The 23372-nt window shown below is 52.4% G+C and overlaps 1 protein-coding gene across 1 annotated transcript in view; it reads right to left on the bottom strand.

Annotated features, from left to right (window-relative positions):
- Positions 1-20670, bottom strand: part of ERBB2 (erb-b2 receptor tyrosine kinase 2) — a 41242-nt gene extending 20572 nt beyond the window's left edge. The window contains exons 1-2 of the mRNA XM_037886810.2: positions 20406-20670; positions 362-513 (exon numbers count right to left, since the gene is read on the bottom strand). Coding sequence (XP_037742738.1) covers positions 362-513; positions 20406-20493 — 240 coding nt within the window. The 5' untranslated portion in view covers positions 20494-20670. The remainder of the gene's footprint in view (positions 1-361; positions 514-20405) is intronic.
- Between the last annotated feature and the right edge of the window lie 2702 nt (positions 20671-23372).

Here is a 23372-nt window from a genome sequence, read left to right as displayed (position 1 = left end):
AATCTCCTGGCTTCGTTACCCTGAGGGACCCCAGCTGTGATAGGGCTGCACAGAGAGCGAGAACTCAGCTTGGGAGAGGAGTCAGGCTCCCCTACCAGCCCCAACACAAGGCCTGGTCAGCCCAGCGTGGGGCTAAGGAATGAGCCCTGAGGATGGGCTGGGGGGTAGCCTGAGAGGGGTGAGACATGGACAGAAACGGGCCATTGCAAGGCCAAAGAGATGATCAGCTGGGGGGCGGGAGAGGCAAAGGCCATGCACTGCCGTGGCCTGACAGCAAGGGTCACTATGTTAGCGAGTGTCCCACTGCAGGATGGGTGAAGGGAGGATGCTGAGCTCAGGTTCTCCCCGCTTCCCCGCTCACCTTGAGGAAGGACATATCGGCATCTGGCCCCAGGTAGGTGATCTCCAGGTTGCCCTGCACCACCTGGCAGTCCTGGTAGAGGCGGCTGAGGGTGGCGTAGTGGTTTTCTGGGCTGGAGGGACGCAGGAGCTTCATGTCGGTGCCCGTGCAGACTGCAGGGGGGTGGAAAGGAAGCGCCGGTGAGGCTGGGCAAGGGTGGTGGTCAGAGACGGGGGCAGAGACGATGGATGCCATTCGGAGAGATGCTCAGCAGCGTTTCTCCAAAGGCTGCTCCACCCCAGCTGTGAGCGTTCAGATAAACAGGGCCCGGCCCCCACCTGCCCCCTGCTCTGCAGGCATTTCCCCAGGGCACAGAGCTGTGACTGGAGAGCTAGCAGACACTTGGCCCTTCTGCAGGGCATTCTGTCCAAGGGCAAGAGAGAGGAAGGGGGGCCTGGCCCCTAGTTCTCAAGCCTATGGAGCCAGATTTGCAGCAGAGCTCAGCTGTCATTTAGACACCTAAAGAAGGACAGGTTTTCCAAAGGGCTTGCTGAGCTCTGTAGAGAATCCAGCCATTGTGTGCCTCTGGGCCTCAGTTTCCCACTTGTAAAATGGGAGCAACACGCCTTCCCGGCTGGTCTTGTTAGATCGTAAATTCCTGGGCTGGGATTCTGTTAGCACGTGTGGGTGCAGCACCTGCCACTCCAGCTCCAATCAACTAGGCCCCCTAGATGCTACTGTAAATACACAGAAGAGACCCACAGGGGATTATTACGCATCAGTCACTGCAAGGAAAACACAGGGCCCTGAGCTCAGGTCTCAACAGGTAAAAGCGCCTGGAGTCTTGTTTTTAAACACAGCCGCTTGCAAATCCCCAGACTTCTCTATTGCCTCCTGAAGCCCCCTTTGGTCGGAGTCTGCCCAAGTGTAGGCAGGTTCCCTTTATCCATTTCAAAGGTTGCCCATATACCCAACCATTGCTGAGTGTTTGTAAATCAGGCAGCAGCTGTCTAAAGCCTTGCAGAAACCCCGAGGGAGAGATTACGAAAAAGGAATTTACAAACACCCAAAAAACCCAAAAATCCTTTTGCTAGCATTTGCCAGGGTCAAAGCAGAGATCTGAGAAATGGTTGGTTGTGTGTGGGTCTTGTGCCAGGCAGAGAGGAAGGGTCCGATGGGAATCAGTGCAATGGAGCATGCAGGCGAGGTGCCAGGTTTATTTTTATCTGGAAGTAATTGGCGCGGATGAAAAGCAGGTTCAAAGTTGCAGGAGGATTGTGAGGTGTACCGCAGAGCCGTGCGCCCTACCATGTTTGTTACAAACCCTGCTGATCTCTAGAAATCAGACGGACGGGGAGAGACGCCGACACAGTTGGCTATTGAGGCTCAGCACCCAGCCGACTGTATTCAAGCTAAGTTTAAACCCCCTCTGCTCTGTGGACAGTTCAGGATTTCCTGTCACTGGAACTCCCCCCCGCTCCCCGCCAACTTCTGGAAGGGTAGTGCGGCCGGCATTAATACCCTCCGGGTCACGGACTCGCTCCCCACACGGTCTGGACGCCGGACATGGTTAGGAAGTGTCACTTTCCACAGGAAATGCCATGGACTAAAGTAACATCCATTTATCGTGGGAAGGCTTTCAACAGCTTCCTATGGGCTTCCTGTATGACTTCTCCCCACCACAAGGCAGAACAATGGGGTTTAGCCACGACCCTGTAAATGAGCAATTTGTTTGGTCTCGGCCCCCGGTTCTCAGCCCCCTCACTGCCTCAGATAAAAGCTCCTCGTGAGTTGGGGAGGCCGCAGTGGGAGGCCAAATGGATTGATGGCTTCTGCGAGTCAGGACCTCTCACCCCCACCGTTGTGATCAGCTAACAAAAGGCTCCTGTCAATTAATTAGACAGAAGCTGTCAACATGGAACTCCAGCAAGGAGCGTTTGATCTGGATGCCCGCAAAGTGCCTTCCGCGCAGACTTCCCACCGGTCACGAACGCTGGGTGACTCTCCTCCCTCCCTGGGCAGAGGAGTCCCGTCCGCCCCACTTCACAGAGGGAGAAATTCGGCACTCGCCCCCAGTCAGCTGGAGAAAAGAAACTCAGGAGCCCTGGTTCCCACTCCTGTGCTTTAGCAACGAGATCACGCCCCCGTCTCAGAGCCAGAAATCCTGTCTCCGAGTCCCCTGCTCCAACCACGAACACCTGGCCCTTCCCAGGAGTCTTGTCTCATCCCCCCCTCAGACCCCAGACCACACTGGTCCGAACAACCTCCTGGGCGAGTCAGACTGAAGCGTTTGGTTCAAAGGACCCTGGTTCCCGTTCCCCAGCGACACTGCTTGTCCGCTGGCCTTCCTCCTGGCCCTGCTGGGGCTGCCCAGCCAGAGGTGTCAGTTTCACTTGATGTCAGTTACGCTTTCCCAGGCTGGGGCAGGGGGGTTGGGCCCCCCACCCCCCAGCTTCTGGGGGGATGTTTGCATGCTGCTGCGGCAAGCACTGGTGGGCCTGAGCCCTTAGCTCTGCTGAGGGTAACTGAGGACAGAGCATTTGATGGGCCCCCATGGCTCCTCCCAGGGGCACAGGGAACCACTTGGTTTAGATCCTTCCCCTCCGGCTCCAGAGTATCCATTCCCCGGCTCCTGTCACGCGCCCTGTTTATATGCCATGGGGTCCCCCCCGCTTTACTTCCCTAGGATGGTAGGTGGAGGTTAGACTTATGACCTAGCTGGGTTGCACCACACTATCGCTACCCCTCAAACGTAGCTAAGGGACGGGCACACATACCCCTGGATTGGCATCAGCTCGGCACCCCTGCGCCGTGGTTCCTAAAATCCTGGCTGCCCCAAACTAAACAGTCCTGATTCACACAGCCAGCACGGGGTGGGCACCCCGAACTGCTGCGGGCTAGATGCCAGCCAGGTTTCCAAGGGCCCCGGGGCGGGGGCATTACATAACCCAGTTACGCTGGCTTCAAAGCTCTCGGCTTTGCTGCCTCCTCCGTAGCGGGGCTAGGGTGGAGCTAGCTGGGGCTGGGTGAGGAAATCAGCCCAGTGAGAGAAGAAACAAACAATAACACAAACCTACGCAGCATCTCCACCTCCTTCTGGCTTGGATTCCAGAGCAGCAGGTGTGACCAAGCGTTCAAACTAAAAGGCCTTAGCAAACCGCCTTCCAACTCTGAGTAAGTCCCTATCCCGTGCTCCCTAGGAGAGCCCCCCAGAAGGGAGGGGGAGAAAGGAAAGAGACAGGGGGATAAACAAGGAGGCTATTCCAAACAGGCCCCACTTTCCAGTCCTCGTGGGTGGCGCACTGAGCGGAATGTCTGAAGGGACGGGAAATTGTTACTTCTACAGCACTATACCTCCAAGGTGAGCTTCTTTGGAAGCTAAGTCTTTGGGATGAAACAGGCTCCAGAAGAGCCCAGGGTAGGATCCCTGCACCTCGACTTTGTTCCCTGTTCAGATCTACACTTTAAACCGGGCTAAAAGCCCGGTGCTGCTGCGGAGCAGTTGCTCCAGGCGGCTGGAGATCCTTGGAAAACCAACACGTGATTCTGGCTCTACAGGGCTTGCACGACTGGTGGACTCAGTTCAGTTGACAGCAGAGTCCGGTCAGTGGCAGGAGCCTTGGAACAGGACTCCCTGGCTCTATTCACGACTCTGCGATTGGTGCACTGTGCGATCCCAGTCAAACTAGCAGTTGGGACTCCCAAGTGTTTTTGCAAACCTCTTCTTTGCCCGGGAAACTCACGGGGCTGATAAGTGTGTTCCCTTACTGCAGGAGGTTCAGTCAGAGTCAGAACAAGACCATCAAAACCAGTTTGGGGTTCAACAATGAGACTGGTACGTGTCAGCCGAGACCAGGGCCCCATCGTGCGAGATGCTGCACAGACACAGAGCAAAAGAAAATCCCTTCCCCAGAGAGTCTAAGGATGGAACTAAACAGAGCCTCCACGCCCTGCCAATACAAGACACCCCACTTTGGGGGCAGGGGGTTCAGATCCTAACTAAATAACTAGCCCCTCTCTCTATTACCAAAACTCAAACATGGGACAAACTGGGACCTGGATACAGACTCCAATTCCAAGCCTCTGGCTCACGGGTCCTGGCCTATTGTTCACTCTTGTTCAGGGAGCTGCAGTTCTATGTAACACAATCCCTGCTGGTGGTTTGTTGGCTGCGGGGATCAGATGAGGGACCGCCGGATCTTAGTTTGAGCGTCTGCCTGCCCAGCCACCACAAGAGGGAGACAAGAGCATCACACCACGTAGGCATGGGTTACACCTACAAGCATAAGATGCATTGGCATGGGCAGAAGGAACGCCAGCCAAGGGTGCTGCATCTACAAACCTGACCACGTGCCGGGGGAAGAGAACTCTCAGACTGGCATTGGCATTCGTAGGAATTACCCTGCCCCACCCAACATCCCCCTATAGCATTTCCCCTGTTGGATCCCCGGTATTCACCCAGCAAATGAAACATCACATATAAAACACATCTTAGCGCAGGTGATCTGAGACCTCATTTTTCCGATTGGCCAGCAGAAAGGAAGAACACCTTGTGCTGGCTGTACTCCCCTCCCACGGTCCCTCCTTGCAGATAGACACCCAGGGAGAGCAATGCCACGATCAGCCGTCCGGCAGGGAGAAAAGGCGGCTTGCTCCCGCCAGCTGGGCTTGCTGCTGCTGGCGCTCTTGCATTTGATCAGATAAGCCTCCTTGGCGGGAAACTGACTCTGCAAGGCTCCTGGTAAACAATCATTACAGCCATGCTGATGGTTGGTTGGAGTTGGATAATCCAGGGTGGGGCCTGCATGTGGATTGAAACCACCGGGCGCACTGAAGCGTGGCCCCAGACTCTGACTGAACCCCCTTTGGGAGACTGCTGTGTTTGCTCTCTACCTGTCTCCAAGCTCGTGCCACTGAAATACTGGGAGGCAGGAGAGTGTCACCTGATAGGAACCAAAACTGGTGCAGAATCTGGCCTACCCAGTCTCCACCTTGATTTTGCAAACACAAGCCTGGAGAGTTTGGAGAAGTATCCAGACTTTGAAGCATTCATCAGAACTTCTGGAGAAGCTTTCTCCCTCTTTCCCCATTATCCGCCTGTCCATCATCCTCATTCTCAGATGAAGACAGGCTTCGAAACCTGGTGCATGAGGGAGGAGGTTGGCAGTAGAATGGTTCCTATAGCCCCTCTCTTTCCAGCACGCGTGCAGACACCCGGGTGAATGCAGACAGGCAGCGGCTGACGTAACTTTAAGCCCATTGCTGCTAAATAGCCAGTGGTCCATTGGAAGAGCGGCACTTTGATGGGGTGCAAGCGGCGCAAGGGGAAGCTATGGAGGAGCACGTTTTCCCCCTAGACGGGCATGCTGCGGCACTGGAGGGGAAGCTGTGGATGCAGGGGCTTTGGCGGATGGGGCATTGCAACACACAGCCCTGGAGGGGCAGTCGTGCCCGGGATATGGCTGTGCACGGTGCAGTATCAGAGGTACGTTATTTTTGCACGAATCCCTCGTAACTCTCCCCCCACACAAGCCAGGCACTGAAGCAGTTAAACCCAAGTTCTGTCCAACTGCAGCTCATGAAATCAGAGACCCGGGTTTTGTAACCCAAACCCGGCCGGCAGACACTGATTTAAAAAAGCCAGGCAGTTCCGGAGGAAGCAACCGGACCGGAGGGGCACGTGGGGGCTCCATTTCTAATCACATCCGGAGAGGGACACCCACAGGCCTAGAGATCATAGAAACCCTCACTCCTGTGGCTCGCTCTGATGTCACAGACAGCTCTCAAATCCCTGTGACAGGGGCTGGCGTTCAGTGTGCAGTGAGGGGGCTGGGGGAGCTAGAGGGACACGGGATTTTCTGCCAGAGTCCAAGCCGGGGGATAAAAAAGACCCAATTGTTAAGAGAGCTGGTGGTCAGAGCCCACCCCAGACAAACAAAACTAGTAACAGTTGCATCTCCGAGGAATGGCAATGACAGAGATGGGCCCAAACCATAAGGATCAGACCCCAAAGGGTTGTGAGTTCTGGTTCGGGTCACTGAGCATGCGCATCTGCTTTTAATAGACACCCATCCTGTTCATAGAATCATAGAATATCAGGGTTGGAAGGGACCTCAGGAGGTCATCTAGTCCAACCCCTTGCTCAAAGCAGGACCAATCCCCAACTAAATCATCCCAACCAGGGCTTTGTCAAGCCTGACCTTAAAAACCTCTAAGGAAGGAGATTCCACCACCTCCCTAGGTAACGCATTCCAGAGCTTCACCACCCTCCTAGTGAAAAAGTTTTTCCTAATATCCAACCTAAATCTCCCCCACTGCAACTTGAGACCATTACTCCTCCTTCTGTCATCTGCTACCACTGAGAACAGTCTAGATCCATCCTCTTTGGAACCCCCTTTCAGGTAATTGAAAGCAGCTATCAAATCCCCCCTCATTCTTCTCTTCTGCAGACTAAACAATCCCAGTTCCCTCAGCCTCTCCTCATAAGTCATGTGTTCCAGTCCCCTAATCATTTTTGTTGCCCTCCGCTGGACATTTTCCAATTTTTCCACATCCTTTCTTGTAGTGCTGGGCCCAAAACTGGACACAGTACTCCAGATGAGGCCTCACCAATGTCGAATAGAGGGGAACGATCATGTCCCTCGATCTGCTGGCAATGCCCCTACTTATACATCCCAAAATGCCATTGGTCTTCTTGGCAACAAGGACACACTGTTGATTCATATCCAGCTTCTCATCCACTGTAACCCCTAGGTCCTTTTCTACAGAACTGCTGCCGAGCCATTCGGTCCCTAATCTGTAGCGGTGCATGGTATTCTTCCATCCTAAGTGCAGGACTCTGCACTTGTCCTTGTTGAACCTCATCAGATTTCTTTTGGCCCAATCCTCTAATTTGTCTAGGTCCCTCTGTATCCTATCCCTACCCTCCAGCGTACCTACCTCTCCTCCCAGTTTAGTGTCATCTGCAAACTTGCTGAGGGTGCAATCCACACCATCCTCCAGATCATTAATGAAGATATTGAACAAAACTGGCCCAAGGACCGACCCTTGGGGCACTCCACTTGATACCAGCTGCCAACTAGACATGGAGCCATTGATCACTACCCGTTGAGCCCGACAATCGAGCCAGCTTTCTATCCACCCTATAGTCCATTCATCCAGCCCATACTTCTTTAACTTGCTGGCAAGAATACTGTGGGAGACTGTGTCAAAAGCTTTGCTAAAGTCAAGGAACAACACGTCCACTGCTTTCCCCTCATCCACAGAGCCAGTTATCTTGTCATAGAAGGCAATTAGATTAGTCAGGCATGACCTGCCCTTGGTGAATTCATGCTGACTGTTCCTGATCACTTTCCTCTCCTCTAAGTGCTTCAGAATTGATTCCTTGAGGACCTGCTCCATGATTTTTCCAGGGACTGAGGTGAGGCTGACTGGCCTGTAGTTCCCAGGATCCTCCTCCTTCCCTTTTTTAAAGATGGGCACTACATTAGCCTTTTTCCAGTTGTCCGGGACCTACCCCGATCGCCATGAGTTTTCAAAGATAATGGCCAATGGCTCTGCAATCACATCCGCCAACTCCTTTAGCACTCTCGGATGCAGCGCATCCGGCCCCATGGACTTGTGCTCGTCCAGCTTTTCTAAATAGTCCCGAACCGCTTCTTTCTCCACAGAGGGCTGGTCACCTCCTCCCCATGCTGTGCTGCCCAGTGCAGCAGTCTGGGAGCTGACCGTGTTTGTGAAGACAGAGGCCCTACATCCCCAGCTGAGTTTGCGTTGGTCATGGGGGGAGGGGCGGTGGGTGAGTTGGAAGACGAAGGGAGTTGGGACAATCTCTACCGCCACTGTATGAAATGAGGGGGAACTTGATGCCGTAGTTAAGGTTCTAGTCTGGGACTCAGGAGACCAGGCCTCGATGCCCTGTGTGACCATGGGAAAGTCACTTAGCTTCTCCTTGCCTCCGTTTCCCCATCTGTAAAACGGGAATAATAGCACGGCCTTGCCTCACGGGACCGTGAGGATAAATTCATTTGAAGTCGGTGAGGAGCTCTGGTAACAGAGGCCAAAGGTCAATTAATCCCAAACAGGATGGTGGGTTTTGTGTGAGGTGGATGTTTGCCCAATAGGAACTCAGCTGAGACCCCACAAACTCATTGCATGGGGGTCAGCAAACAGCCCTTAGGCCGTTAATGTGCTCACCCCAGCATCGCTGTCTCTGCACCCACTGTGCTGCCCAGCCTCGGTAGCAGCAAGTCAGTCTGATTCTCTGGGGTTGATGCGGGGAAGATATGAATGACTAGTTACCCCCTTGTTAGCATTTATCCCAAGACAAAATGATCCCCGCACCAGCCAGGGCTGGGGCCCAGCTCTGGGCCCAGTTTTAAGGCATGCTGCACGCGGAGGCCAATATTTTAAGCTATTCAGTCGATCATTTAGGGAGCGAAACAGAGGTGTGTCTTTATCCCACCCTGAAACCCCACCTGTGGCTTTCCCTGCTGGGACGCACTGGGAACAGGGAGGACCCTTCTGCCCAAGCAACTCATGCCTGAGGGAGTTCGGAGGGTGTGATGGGGCCAAGCCACAGACAGGAGTTATGGATCTTTACCTCAAGCTGTAGCAACTCCTACTTTTAGGGCTGGAGGTTTCCAGTTCAGTCCCCACTGTGTCAGCCAGGAGGGCGTCTTTTGCATCTGGGCCGCCCCGGTGAGGGACCAGTCGACCTGGAGATAAGTCTCTGTGATGGGGCTCTCCATTCCTTCTGCTGAGCTGTGGCCATAGGATACCAGAGGCCTTGGTGCCCCTTTGGTCTGGGCAGATTCACGGAGTTTAAAGCCAGAAGGGCCCATCCTGACCGTCTGCTCTTGCCCCCTGCATAGCACAGGCCAGAAAACTGGCCCCGGCAATTCCTGCCTCCAGCCCAAACCTTGGGGTTGAGCTAGACAAGGTGATTTCTGTATACTGTTAATCCCTGGATTGGGACAGACACACAGGACCTGGTGGCTCAGGGACACAAGTGCTCCCCCCTGAGGCCCCCGTCGCTACCACGGACTCCTCGCAGAGCAGTACGGCCAAGGCTCTGCCTCACCCTGTCTCCCCTGATTGACGGTGGCAGCAGGTCACCCCCAGGCTGTTGCAGGTTTTGACGGAACTGCTTTTTCAGGTTGGGCGTGTTTAAAAAGGCAAAGGACTGACGCAATGTTATGGAGCCAAGCTTCCCCTCCCCGACACACCTCCGCCTCGCCTGCCCTGACGCAGCCTTCCCCCGCCCGGCCTCCTGCAACTGCTGCAGTTGTCACCACATGCTGTGAGTGGCCTGCTGTCCACTCGCCCACGGCGATGCAGGCCACCAGGGGCGTATGGGGGCTCGACGGGCCATTGCCCTGACTCTTCTTCCCCGGGCAGTGCATGCCACCTGGGGGGCAAGCCAAGGTTCAAAGCCAAAGCCAAGTGATCAAAACCAAATGGGGGTAAAATAGCTGCAACAGGATAATAAATATTGAGCATTTTAATTCTTAAAGATGAGCCAGGGCCTGCATACTACAAACACAAAGACAATAAGGCACCAGAAACTCAGCGCCAAGTCCCGTTTGAAGTCCTGGAATGTGGAATGTTTTCCTAGACACATCTGGTCCACAGGGCAGCACAATACACTAGTGGAGGCCATCAGTTCAATCCCAGTGGGTTGGCCAAGATGGGCACCATCCCTAGAGCAAGAGGCAACCGCCCTGCATTGCTGGGCTGCAGACAGACTGACAAGTCCCTTAGGGGGTTTGGGGAAAAAGGAGGTGGAAACTAACTCTGCCCAGGGAACTGGAGAAAGGATCAGATCTTAGAGAAGGGAGGGGCAGCAACCAGAGGATGGTGATCTCCAGGAAGGAAGCAGCTGGGAGATCTTCCTCCTTGACCAGACTGGGGCTTGATGGGTCAATGTCTATTAGAGCAGCACTCCTGAAGGGGTGGGGCTGAGAGACCCAATTCCCTTAGAGACGGTGGTGTAACCCACAGGTGCATGTGTGTTACTGGTCCCCCTCTGTGCCTGACCCTCGCCATACTTCCAGCTCAAATCCAGGATATGGGCCCACTTCTGTGACAGCCGCCATCTTGGCCAACACCCCGGCGATTGAACCAGGGAACCTCCAGAGCTAAGTTTGAGCAAGACAGCTCCTCTGTGGATCAGGCACAGAGGGGGGCCCTGTACCACGCTCTGACGAATAGGTTACGCCAACTCACTGGAGGAACAGGGTCTTCCCTATAGGCTCAGCCGGGTGGGTGGCCCATCAGGATAGTACAGAGGGAAAACTCCTTTCGGGGGTATGCGTTTCCCCTCGGGGAAGCAGCTGAGTTGCAGCAGACTGAATGGCTGGATATCCTTGGGAGGGTTGCCCTGGAGTCTCCAGGAATTAAAGATTAAGCTTTAATTAAAGATTATGTCGTAATGAAATCTCCAGGAATACATCCAACCCAAACTGGCAACCCTCGCCCTTAGCCCCCACAGTGGCGGGGGGGCAGCACCACCACGCCATTCCTCCTTGGCTTCTCCCCCCCGCCCCCCCCCAAAGAGGCAGGCGGGCTAAGGACATCTCCTTCCCAGCATTCAGTCCGCAGCGGGGTCTCTACAGGGGACAATGGCCCGCGAGGGCCTGTAATAAAGTCAACTTCCCGCGGCCAGGCATTCTCTGGATGTCGGTAGCCAGTCTCCTAGCAACGGGCGGACGGCGCTAGGCCTCAGGCCTGCCTGGCCCAGCTGAATGGGAGGCCTGACGCTGGAGCTCTTCTCTGGGGCTTGGGCGGAGGGCAGATTAAAATGAACAGCGCCTTGTAGGCAAGCCAGCAAATAGCCTCGGCCATTCCCAGCCACGAGAGACAGGGGCAACTGTGCCTCAGAAGCAAGATAGCCGGGAATCAATAACCCCCGGGCCGCACTGCCCGTGTGCTGCCTCTGCTATCCAAAGGGTCTTCACTCAGGATCTGTCCCCCTTGGTCTCCTGGGGGCTGGTTTGCAGCTAGCCTGCACCCCCCCACACACACATATCTATTGTTGCACCAGTGGGTCTGCAAACAGTACCCCTTCCCCCCCCACAGTCTGGACTGTGTAGGCAAGTGGTGACTTTGCACTGGTAAAATGGACCCGCGCCTGATCCCCCAGGAGAGAATCTAGGCTGGCAAATACAGGGGATCGGATGGGGAGAGCAGGGAGTGAAGTGAGGGGTTCTCCAGCTCTCTCCTTATGCCTCTCCTGGCTCCCCACTGCTCACACATGGGTAAGGGGGGATTGTTGGGGTTCCAGCCAGCCAGGGCTGCAGCAGGGATTACAGCAGGTGATTACGGGGAGGGTGCTTTGCTAGCCGTTGGCAGGGTAGAGACAGAGAAGCTAGAGAATGGAGCAGGCTGCTGCTGGAGCTGCCCGCTGGATCTCTGGTCATGCAAGTGCTGTGACTCCAGTCTCCCCTTTGTAGAAAACTGATGGACAGAGACTAGTTTGCCCAAGCCTGCTCCTTTCCCTTTGATCAGCTCGGTTGGTATCCCCTGCCCTCCCCCAACTCTTTCCACCAGCTGGGGAATCGAGCCCCAGGACTGATCGCTGGGGAATTTTCTATTCATGTCCCTTTCATGTGAGCATCTCAAAGCTCTGTACATACGAACAAGCCCTATATTCCCAGAGGCCAGGCTTATTATCCCCATTTTAATTAATTTAAGCTTAAATTAACATATGTGCAGCAGGTGGTCATCAAGTGCTGAATAAGGAAGTTATACCGTTTGGCAGGTAGGGAAACTGAGGCACAACATGATGATCTGACTGACCCAAAGTCACACAGCAGGTCACGGGGAGAGCCAGGAATAGAATCCATGCGTTCTGATGCCCAGCGCCCCTGCTCTAATCAGTAGGAAACACTTCCCTCTCCCAGACCTGGGAACAGAACCCAGGAGTCCTGACTCACACCCCACCTTGCTCTCACCTCCCATTTGGTAGCCTTGTGGACTTGTTTAATTCTGCTGTTCTCCAGGATGCAGAATTATGGGGAAAAAATAGAAGCAGGGGCAAACATTTCTCTGCCAGCTACTGATGGGGAGGAAGGAAAGGGGCAGCAGCTGTTGAGGTTCACTCTGTGCCCGCCAAGTCCCTCCCAGTAAAAGCAAACTGCCTTGTCATGCACCCCAGAGAGCAGCGCTGGCATTTGGCCCTGTGACCCTACAGCAGAAGCTCACTGGCTGCTCGCCACAGATCACGGGAGCTGGGATTCCATTTGTCAGATTCCTGAAAAGCTCGGGCAGCGTCGGCTACGTGACTGAGCAGCCGGGAGAAGGGATTTGTCCTGGGCTGGGCTGGGAAGCCTGCAGGCTTGGGACTTCAAATCCAGGTTGGAAAAAAATGATCCACACAGAGATTCAGAGAGATGCTGTTTTTTTCCCTCTCCCTTTGTCACAGACGCTCTGTAACTTCAGGGAAAGGTTCCTAACCCTCCTTGTTCCTTTCCAACTCAAACGGTCCTACCCCACCTCCACAGTGGTAAATTACCAACCCTCCCCAGCCTTCAGCCTGTGGGCTGGGACAGCAAACAGGGCGCTCCCCGCGCAGCCTGACTGACAGCTCGCCTTGGGCCGAGCAGCTGCCCAGCAATGGCATGCCGCGTGCGTAAAGCCAGCCGTGTCCAGCAGCCTCCCGCCTGCTCTGGGTCACAGGACGTGTCTGCGCAGCCTGATCCTGAGCTGTCCCTTGTCCGGGTTTGTGCTAAGGCGAGGAGTTCTGGCCTGGCGCAAAGGAGCTGAGCCCCCGGGGGGCTGTGCTTGGAGCCGCCTCCTTGATCCCTTTGGGGAGCTCCAACTTGCTGTCCAGCTCCCGGGCTCCTAAACTTGATGTAATTGTCTGCTGCTCTCTCTCGTGCTAAGCCTGGCTTCAGCTTCCTCTGTGTCCTCTGCCCTTTCCTCCTGCCAACCCCCGGCGCTATTCCTCACTCCGCGGCTTCGCTGCCATCCCCTCGGGCCTGCCACAGTGCAGCTGCTAACATCACCTTGCCCTGCCAGCCCTCTGGGGCAGTACCTGACCCCGACGGGAGCATCGACTGGACTCTGGTGAGCCAAACAGTGTCCGACCCCTTCGGTTCTGTCCCACTAGCCCTCCCCAGGGTGGCTGCTGCCATCGCAAGTGACCCAAACTCTGTGGCAGAGCATGGCAGGCTGGGAACCACTGCACCAACCACATATCCATCGATACATTGATCTCCAGCCCCATTAGCTGGGGAAGCCAGCAGGGCCCCCCCATTTCCTGTTCCCACCCATTCCTTACCCACCCCTCTACTCAGAGTAGCCACTGCCCCTCCCCACTGGCTGCATTTCCAAGGCCCAGCAAGCAGGGCTCTGAACATTTAACAGCTGCTGCTGGGACACAGGGAGGCTCAGGAGAGGTCCGAGTGTGGGAGATCTCTGCTGTGGCAGAAGTTTAAAGGTCACCTTCGGAACAAGCTGGGCCAGGGCAGATTTGTATTTCATGCTAGGCTAGCACAGAGAGGAATCCCCCAGAGGCTGCGGAGATAAAGAGGGAAAGAGAATAATTAATGCCAGGGGCTGATCTGATCTGTCCTTGTGAGCTTCCTGGCTCAGCTCTGCACCATCACAGGGGTTCCCCAATTTCCTGAACCCGCAACTGAGCGCATGGAGGGCAGCATGATGTGGGAATCCCTTTTGGATTTGGAAGCTTCTCCCCTTCGAGCAGCACCTGTGCTATGCAGAGGGAGGTGGGGCTCTCGAAGGAGTGTGGTGTTTCCTAGAGGATCCTGGGAGCAGTCCTGGGGACCATCGTTTGACCACAACAGATCCAAGCGCGTGCCCAGTGCATAGAGCAGAACAGAGTATGTAAAGCTTCATGCTGCCAGGGGAATCATTTGAGGGGGAGGGTCCCATCTCCCATAGATAGCTTGTTTTCGCTTTCTTGCCATCACCTGCAGCCAAAGCTCAAGGTCTAAATCCACCTGCTAATCAAGAGATTGGTGTAGGATTCCAGAGAACAATGAACTGTGGCAGCTTTTGGTGGGGCAAAGGCCAGAAGGGCCCAGCACCTGCAGCCAGGGCCAGATTTTCACAAGGGTCCAGTGGGAGCTGCTGGCCTTTTACCAACACCTGGCCCCAGGAGCACAAGTACGTTTTACAGGGGAGGTTTCTCAAAGCTGGATTTAGATGCCCAGTTACAATTAAATGGAATCGGGCTTCCAAAATCCATGAGCTTTGGCTTCCAAGTCTCACCCTCCTATCCCCAATCCTGTCCTCCCGCTCCCCGCAGGGTTTGGTGACCTTCCTGGCATGAGGCAAGGCCTGTCTGTTTACTCTGCCTTTTGGAAGAGGGTCAGTGCCATGCTGGGAAGGGAGCTGAGGTTTGTGGGGGGACTGCTGGTGGGGCAGTGTCTGGCTTTAGTCTGATGGCCTCTCTTTTCAAAGCTGCTGCATGTGCGCCTACGAATAAGACAGGGCAGCTTTTATCGCCGTATGGGTCCATATAAATCAATAGCCTCGCCTCACGTTTCGTATAATGCTCCTTTTAGTCTATTTATCTGCGGGTCTGAACCCATCTGAACAGCTCGCAGTCTTCGCATTTGTCCTCACATAGCCACATGAGGCAAGGTACTTATCCCCACTGTGCAGATGGGGAAACTAAGGCACGGAGAGGCTAACTGACTTGCCCAGGGTCATGCAGGGCGCAGTGACAGAGCAGGGACTTAAACCTGCTGAGTCTCCCAAATCCCTGGCTAGCTGCCTACCCGCCGGGCCCATCCTGCCTCTGCAGCCATTTGCTAACCAGGGGAGGGTTGCTCAAAGGAGCCTGTGGGAGGGAGGCATTTCCGAAGGGAAATTCAGTGGGCACTGAGTGCCTGACTCTCTTAGGATAATCTCAGCTTCTGGACTGAATAAACTGAGCAGCACAGAGAAGCATCACACTCAGCACCTGCGAATCCCTTTATTGGTAGCCTCCGCCGAGGGCTAAGCAGGTGGTAGAGACCCAACTCCCCCTGGGGGTCAGGCACAAGACAGGTTGCGGGGATGCCGTGTAGGGAGGGAAGGCATGGAAAGCGCGCCCTGCTGTTTTCTGGACTGTCCTTGTTCTGGGGATAGGCTAAGAAGCGTTGGCCTCCAGGGCTGGCCAGCCAGCATTTAAACTAGAAAAAGAAGATGCTGAATGCTGCCCTATTTGCTCTGCCCTCTCTGAGGGGAGGGGGGCTGTATCCTGCTGTTTCAGGAGGTGAAATCAATGCTCTGACTATGGTCCCATCTCACCCACATACTAAGGGACGGAGAAGTACAACTAGCACTCCTGGGAGAGTGCATCCCACCTACACAGCCTGAGATGCAACATCCCTGAGCTGAGATCCATCCATCCATTATAGGAAGATTGTCCCTTTCCCCGCCCGCCTTCTCTGCTACCTCCTGCTTCACCAGGCTGGCCTGAGGGCAGTGGTGGAGGTGGGGGGATGGTGGGGTCTCCTCTCTCCCAGCTGTGCTCTGCGCCCCTGGCAGTGAATCTGAAGGGAGCTGGCTGCCAAAGGCGGAGAGTTGGGTGCAGGTTGTTAACGTTGCATAGGAATGTGAGACAGCCCAGGCTCCCAGCAAGGTTAGTCAATTATCAATCATTAAAGGCTCACTCATGCAGTCAGCACCGGACATTTCGCTGGGAGGCTAGGGGCCTCTTGTTTATACTGATGTTAAATGCCTCGTGTGCACAGAACCTGTTTAAAAACCTGGGGGACAGAAGGCCTCTGTTTAACCACAGAGCAGTGGGGAGAGCTCCCCACACAAACATGCATCAAACTCTGCTAACAGCTCTCAAACCTGAACTGGAGGGAACAATTCTTCGGCAGACCAAGGAGTCTAGCTTTCAATCCCTGCTAACAAGCGTTCCAATTAGTGCCAACACTTCTCCACTGCAAATTGGACTGAGGTGTCACAAACTCATCACACATTTGCCATTGAAAAAGCCATCAGATTGTAACTGCTACTGACCTGGACTGGATTCAAAGAGGCCACTTAGCTATGAAAGCCTCTATATTCTATTAACCTGCTGTGGCGAGCGTGGGAGAGTCCTGTATTATTTTTATTAATAATTATGTGTGCCTCAGTTTACCTGCTTGATATTATCTTCCCTGATCGCATGGCATTAAATCAGAGGAAGGGAAACAGACAGGAAACAAAACAATGATGGAGAGAAGGTATCTCCAGAGAGAATACCAAGGGTCTTCCAAGGAGCAATGGTGGGGACAGGGGAAATGGGGAGGCTATTAATTGGGAAATGCCCATCTGCCTGTCTCCAGCTAGGCTAGCAGGTTTATTTTTCCCAGGCTCAAGCCTAGGATCAAAGGGACACTGAACCATTAAAATTCCCCCACCTAGAGAGGAAGGGTAGTGAGCGGGCAGCACGAGCAGGAGGTGAATCTCTGACAGAGATACACAGAGAGGATGCTGAGGGGGCTGTCTGTCTCTCCCAGGCCAGCTGTAGGGGTGTCTCGGCTGAGTGCAACTTGCCCAAAGCTTGCAAGGAAAGAACGAAGTGTAGGTAAGATTCATAAAAAGAAAAGGAATACTTGTGGTACCTTAGAGACTAACAAATTTATTTGAGCATAAGCTTTCGTGAGCTACAGCTCACTTCATCAGATGCATGCCATCCAATGAAGTGAGCTGCAGCTCACGAAAGCTTATGCTCAAATAAATTTGTTAGTCTCTAAGGTGCCGCAAGGCCTCCTTTTCTTTTTGTGGATACAGACTAACACGGCTGCTACTCTGAAACCTGTCATTAGGTAAGATTCATGCGTATTGGCCTTTGTTATTTTAACCCAATTCTCTCCCAACTGTGTTCCTGTCGAGTAATAAATAATACTTTGTTTTGAAAAGGCTGAACCGTGTGGCTGCATAAATTATCTGGTTACGCAGCTCCTGAGAGAGAAGCCTCCTGCAGGGAGCCAAGCCAAAACTGGAGCCACGGGGAGAAACCGGGGTGCTATCACCCAGGGACCCAGTGGCACAGGTGCAGGATTCTGCCTCGAGTGAAATGGGCCTATCACTAGAAGACTGCCGAGGGATACAAAGCAGAGCACACTCTGTGATCCTTGACATCAGCCCTTCAGTCAGGGATTGTGTCTTACTATAGGGCTATGCCTCGCCAAGCCCAATCGGGCCCTGATCTCAGGTGGGGCCTGTGGGTGCTATTATTTATTATCTACATTAAAATAACAGCCACCATTTTAAAAAAAAATAAATCTAAGCAGGGTCTGGAGAGAGTGAATTGAAGAGATGACTCTACGGGCAAAGATTCCTAATGGAGGGATCCATTCAGCTGCGGAACTGGATCTTAAGGAAGAGTCTGGGTGCTCCATCTCTACAGATGCTTAAAACTGGAGGACTGTGCAAGCACGGAGAATAGACCCACGGAACAATCCTGAACCTGCTGGGAGGATGTGATAATTTAACAGGGCTTTTCCCACTGCTAACCTGGACGATTCCATAGCCTGACCAGTACGTTGGAGATAGTTAATTTAGTCAGATTTTTAGATGCACTGATTCCAGGATCACGCACAAAACAACCTCCAACAACACACACGCAGACTCACCCCAGGGTTAAGCTGCACACAACCTTGCAATCACCCATTGTGTAAACAGACGGGCCTGACCTTGTGCCCTAAATGTTATCAGACTCAGTTTCTCTGAGTGTCCAAAGTAATTCTACCGTAACCAACAGTGACTCGATGGACCCGATGGACCGAATGTTTGCGGGATTGGGGCAGTGATTCTTTTTAACGTCAGAGGTGTTATCACTGTTTATTTTGGAACACTGTAACTCAGGCCCTGCCAGGATGTCCCCATTCCTGGGAACAGGTTCCCTCTCCTGGGAAATTAGGGAGATTAATTAACTTAAACAGTTTTTCAGATATTCTGATCCCGACAAACACAAAGCATCTTATTGGCATGTGAATTGGAAAAGGTGATTCAGAATTCAGTGCCCACTTTATGCTTGGATCTCACCAGCTTAGCAGGGTTGGGCCTAGATGGAATGTATATGGGGCAGAGAGATACACACAAGCACACAGGAAAACCCAAGCAGTGCTCCCAAGTCAGTAGGTGATGCTCTTTCTGAACCAATGTCCCACCATGGCAGTAAGAGGCACACTGGTGCTGTTTTTTGTCTGAGATATCAGCTGAAGTAATTAAAGATCCTGTGGGATTTTCTCCCCTTGGGAGTAGGGGGGTTAACCTGGCTGTCCGTGCCAATTCCAATCTGAGTAAATACGTTCTGCCACCCTACATCCCCCTTCACTCCTGCAGATTCAACTGAAGGAATTTTCCCCTTCACTTTCTCCCTCAAACTGTTGGATAGTGTTGCTCTGTGCTGTTAGGCAGCTGATGTGTTCCACCCCAGAACTGGCTGCATCTCACCTTGTGAGTGAAGTTACTCCTGTATATGTAAAGTCTCTGAAGCACTTCAGGATGAGAGATCCTTTATAAAATACTGTTCTCTGAGGGCCACATTGCCCAGGAGCTCTTATCACTAAATATAGTGTATTACAGGGACCCTAGGGCCTAGGTATGGGTTTAAAGTAGACCTGCCCAATTTGCAGGTCAACTTCATACTCAACTAAGACATCAGAAAACAAACACTACCAGTTAGTAAAGATTTGGGTTTGTGCATAAGGTGCTATGAATCATTTACCTAAATCCGACATTCCGGATATCTCCCTTGGGAATCAGCACCTAGAATTTCCTGTCTGTCCTCTCATCCAACAGAGCTGGACAGTCAATGAGCTACAAAATGTAACTGCATCAATAAAGCTGCAGCCTCACAGTATTCAAATACAATAAACAGCTCGACACTGTAAACAGCAGACAAGATGGATGAGGTGGTAACATTTGCAATAAACAACTTGCCTCCTGGCTAAAATCTCAAATCTTTCTGGCCTCGCTTAATTCCCCATTGTAAATTTTGAAAAACATGCAAAACAAGCATTCACCTTCAACCAGCCCCCTCACAAAAACAGGCTAGAATCCTAGCCTCCGAAACTTGTAACATAAACTCCTTTCCAGACTATTTAATGTGTGAGTGAGATAGAAAACAATTGCCCAGGTAAACTATGACTGGCCTGGAGATTCAACCTCTGGTGATTCCGCACACAGAGCAACATACGATTAAAGAGACAAATTCAGCCCTTAGAGTTCATCCAGCACCTCAGAGTGAGTAAAGCCTGACCCTGCCATCTACTGCTGTACAGAACAATCAGATGGGTAACTCCGTTCCCTTACCATGCAGTGATTAGGCACACAACTCACCCCAGATCTCTGCATCATGCAACCTGAGTGTCTGCATGTGATTGCCTTTGGGCTATTAGGCAAGTTCCATGGACCCTAGTTTTTAAACCCACTCATTCCTTGTAAGAGCGACAACGAGAAAGGGGAATGAAAGAAACCATTTTCAAAACCAGCCAAGTCTCCCCCTCCCTACACGCCTGATGCAGCCGCAGTTCTCTGCCTCTCTGGTCACGTCTGACTGGTGTAATGGTCCCTGGGAAAGGGGCACAGCGATCGCCCTTTCGTGCGTGTCTCAAACAACACAAAAGGGCAACATCTAGAAACACCCTCCCGCACTGAAGCGGCAGCCCAGCTCTGACGAGTGAAAGCTCCAGCTAAATCCTTGCTCAACTAGGACTCATGGGACCCAGTCAATGTCATGATCGCGAAAGTAATTAACAAACTCTTCGCCCCCCCGCTCCCCCTACTCCCCCTCACACCTCACTCTGCTGGGTGGAATGATTCATTTCTGCCTTCTCAGTAGATCTTTGAGTAACGACACTAAAGATCATTCAACTAGGTCAGGTCTCTTTCTTTATGCAAGTTCCACAAAACTTCAGACAAAGTTTTTTTGGGTGTGCCCCCCTCCCCCCTTACTTTTCCGGGGCTGCGTGTGCTTGTTCGGAGTTTTCTTCGCCCACATCCTAAGATCTCTCTCCCTGATCTGAAATTTCTCTTTGCTAACGTCCCACACAAGCTTGCTTTTCTCCCTCCCTCTCTCTCTCTCTCTCCTTTTTCAAATCTGACCCACCTTCTGTGCTCCAGCAGCCCGGCAAGAAAGAGGCTAAAAGCAGCCCCATGCAGAAACAGCAGCTGCTGGGAAGGATCATCTTTTTCATTGCAGACAGCAACCCATGGCTTCTTGCAGAGAGGGGTCTTCTCAGAAAGTTTGGGTGGGTTTCCCTTCCTTTGCACGCTCAGATCCACAACTTTATTCCTGCACAGGACTTCCTCCTCTGGGCGGCGGGGACGTGCCGCGCGCCCCCGAGCTGGATTCCAACTCCCTTGGGAGTGGCTAGGCATTCTCACTCCTTGTAGCATGCCAAGACCATTGTGTGCCTCCTAAGAAAGCACTTCTCTCGGTCCTGGTGCTGCAGGGTCATTCTGATTTCACTTTTCTCTTTGCCTCTTTTGTTTGGTCTCAGTCTGGGCTGCCCTGGGACAGAGCGGAGTAAATGGAGATGTCGTGAAAGAGGATGAGAGCGGAAACTAAAAGGGCTGATTGAGGGGTACACATTGGAAAATCTCTCCTGGGGTAAGGGAGGCTTGCAAACTGCTCTAACAACCACTCCAGAGCAGGGAAACTCCCTCCAGATCAAGGGAACCGGGAGATGGACGTCAGCCGCTGCCCAGGGGTTCTGGGATTTAGGGACAGGTCTCCAAAAGGGTGCAACTCTCCAGGTGCCTAAACAAGCAGCTGGCTTTGCAAGAGGGCTTTCAACAGGAGTGGTTGGGTGCTGTGCAGTTTGAATATCTGACCTCATCTTTCTGGGCCGAAATAGAGAGGCTCAGCTGACTTGTTTCAGAGTAACAGCCGTGTTAGTCTGTATTTGCAAAAAGAAAAGGCGTACTTGTGGCACCTTAGAGACTAACCCTCCTGAAAATTCTGGCCCCCTGCTCTGCTTTATAAGGGTGCTGAGATCATTCCGCAGTGATCTGTACCTGAGTCTGTGGACAGCCTGAAACAATGGCTCCAAGAGGCATGAACTGCCCTCAGCGGTGTATTTTAACTCTGAAAACTAATGATCATTAATGATTATTTCATGGGAACATTGTTAACCATTTTGCTGCTGATCTAGGTATGTGAGAAAGGAGAGAGCAGGTGAGACTATGCAGAGCTGGAAGCAAAGTGGCAGACCAATGGTCCATCTAACCCAGTATCCCGTCTCTGACAGTGGCCAGTTTCAGATGCTTCAGAGGGAATGAACAGAACAGGGCAATTTTGAGTGACCTATCCTTGTTGTCCAGTCCCAGCTTCTCGCAATCAGAGGTTCAGGGGCACCTGGAGCATGCAGTTGTGTCCCTGACCATCTTGGCTAATAACCATTAATGGATCTGTCCTCCATGAACTTAGCGATGGGCAGAATTTGGTTTGAGGGTGGAACTTGGCAGAGTATCACCGCAGGAGATGTTGTCAATTCAACCCGATTGGTAGAGCTGAGCCTGAACCAAACCGCTGCATCTGAACACCTCACAACGTGAGAGAGTTTAGATTGGATCAGAATTTCGTAGCTTGGGCCGATCACTGCCTATTGTGATCGAGAGGACTCAGACTGCTGCAGCCATTCTGACTCACTGGGATGCACGGGAAGACCAAGGAAGTCAGTTTGAAGGTCAGACCACTAGACAATCAGAATAGCCTGAAAATCTATGAAAATATGTCCTCCAATCTTCTCTGGGAGGGAATCCTTGCCTCATACAGAAGGTAGTAGATTTCCTCAAAATGCCACACCATCCATCAGGGTGCCCAACACCATCTCTCAGTGGATCCGGAGAGGAGAGCGTGATGCATCATGGGAAATGTAGGCCACATGGGAGATGTAGTCCAGCCATGAAGCCCAGACCCCAGAGCAAAAGGGGAGCATGAGGCACCCAAACCACAACTCCCATGAGGCACCATGGTGGCATTTCCAAATAAAAAAGTGTATTTGTTTTTTTACCAAAAAGATGAAATTTACCATGAAAAAGTTAAATGGAAAAAAAATGGTTTTCATTAAAATTTTCCACAGAAAACACCCTCTTTCTCAGATAATCCCTCGTTGAGGCCCCCAAAATCATTCACACAAGCCACCAAACAGCCATCAGATGGCAATAATTTCCATTCACTGTTCACCTGGAGCTAGGTCTGAACCTATCCCAAGAGGAAGGGACTAACTAGTCACTATCATAAGTCAAGAGAAGTTGGTCTAGTGATAAGGCACTGACAAAGAGGACCCCAAGGTTCAGTTTCTAGATCTGCCACTAACCCAGCTGTGTAACCTAGGGCAAGTCACTTCTCTCACTATGCCTCAGTTTCCCCTGCTCTAAAATAGCTTAATAAAACTTAAATAAGGGAGGTTGCATCACTTAATGCTCTGAAAGCTTGAGGCCCTTGGATAAAAGGCCCCAAAGAAAGTATCTTGTTAAGAAGAAACTAGTTTTCTTTGTAATTTTCTGGATTCTAAACAGAGGTCAATATCTTGAGTACAAGAGAGTATTTCTAGTCAATATTAGACAATATTTCTAGTCAATATTAGACAAATTAGAGGATTGGGCCAAAAGAAATCTGATGAGGTTCAACAAGGACAAGTGCAGAGTCCTGCACTTGGGACGGAAGAATCCCATGCACCGCTACAGACGAGGGACCGAATGGCTAGGCAGCAGTTCTGCAGAAAAGGACCTAGGGATTACAGTGGACGAGAAGCTGGATTTGAGTCAACAGTGTGCCCTTGTTGCCAAGAAGGCCAATGGCATTTTGGGATGTATAAGTAGGGGCATTGCCAGCAGATTGAGGGACGTGATCGTTCCCCTCTATTCGACATTGGTGAGGCCTCATCTGGAGTACTGTGTCCAGTTTTGGGCCCCACACTACAAGAAAGGATGTGGAAAAATTGGAAAATGTCCAGTGGAGGGCAACAAAAATGATAAGGGAACTGGAACACATGACTTATGAGGAGAGGCTGAGAGAACTGGGATTGTTTAGTCTGCGAAAGAGAAGAATGAGGGGAGATTTGATAGC

This window comes from Chelonia mydas, chromosome 27, assembly GCF_015237465.2.
Source record: "Chelonia mydas isolate rCheMyd1 chromosome 27, rCheMyd1.pri.v2, whole genome shotgun sequence".
In the NCBI taxonomy this organism is placed as follows: Eukaryota; Metazoa; Chordata; order Testudines; family Cheloniidae; genus Chelonia; species Chelonia mydas.
This window is presented reverse-complemented; position numbering and strand designations above follow the sequence as displayed.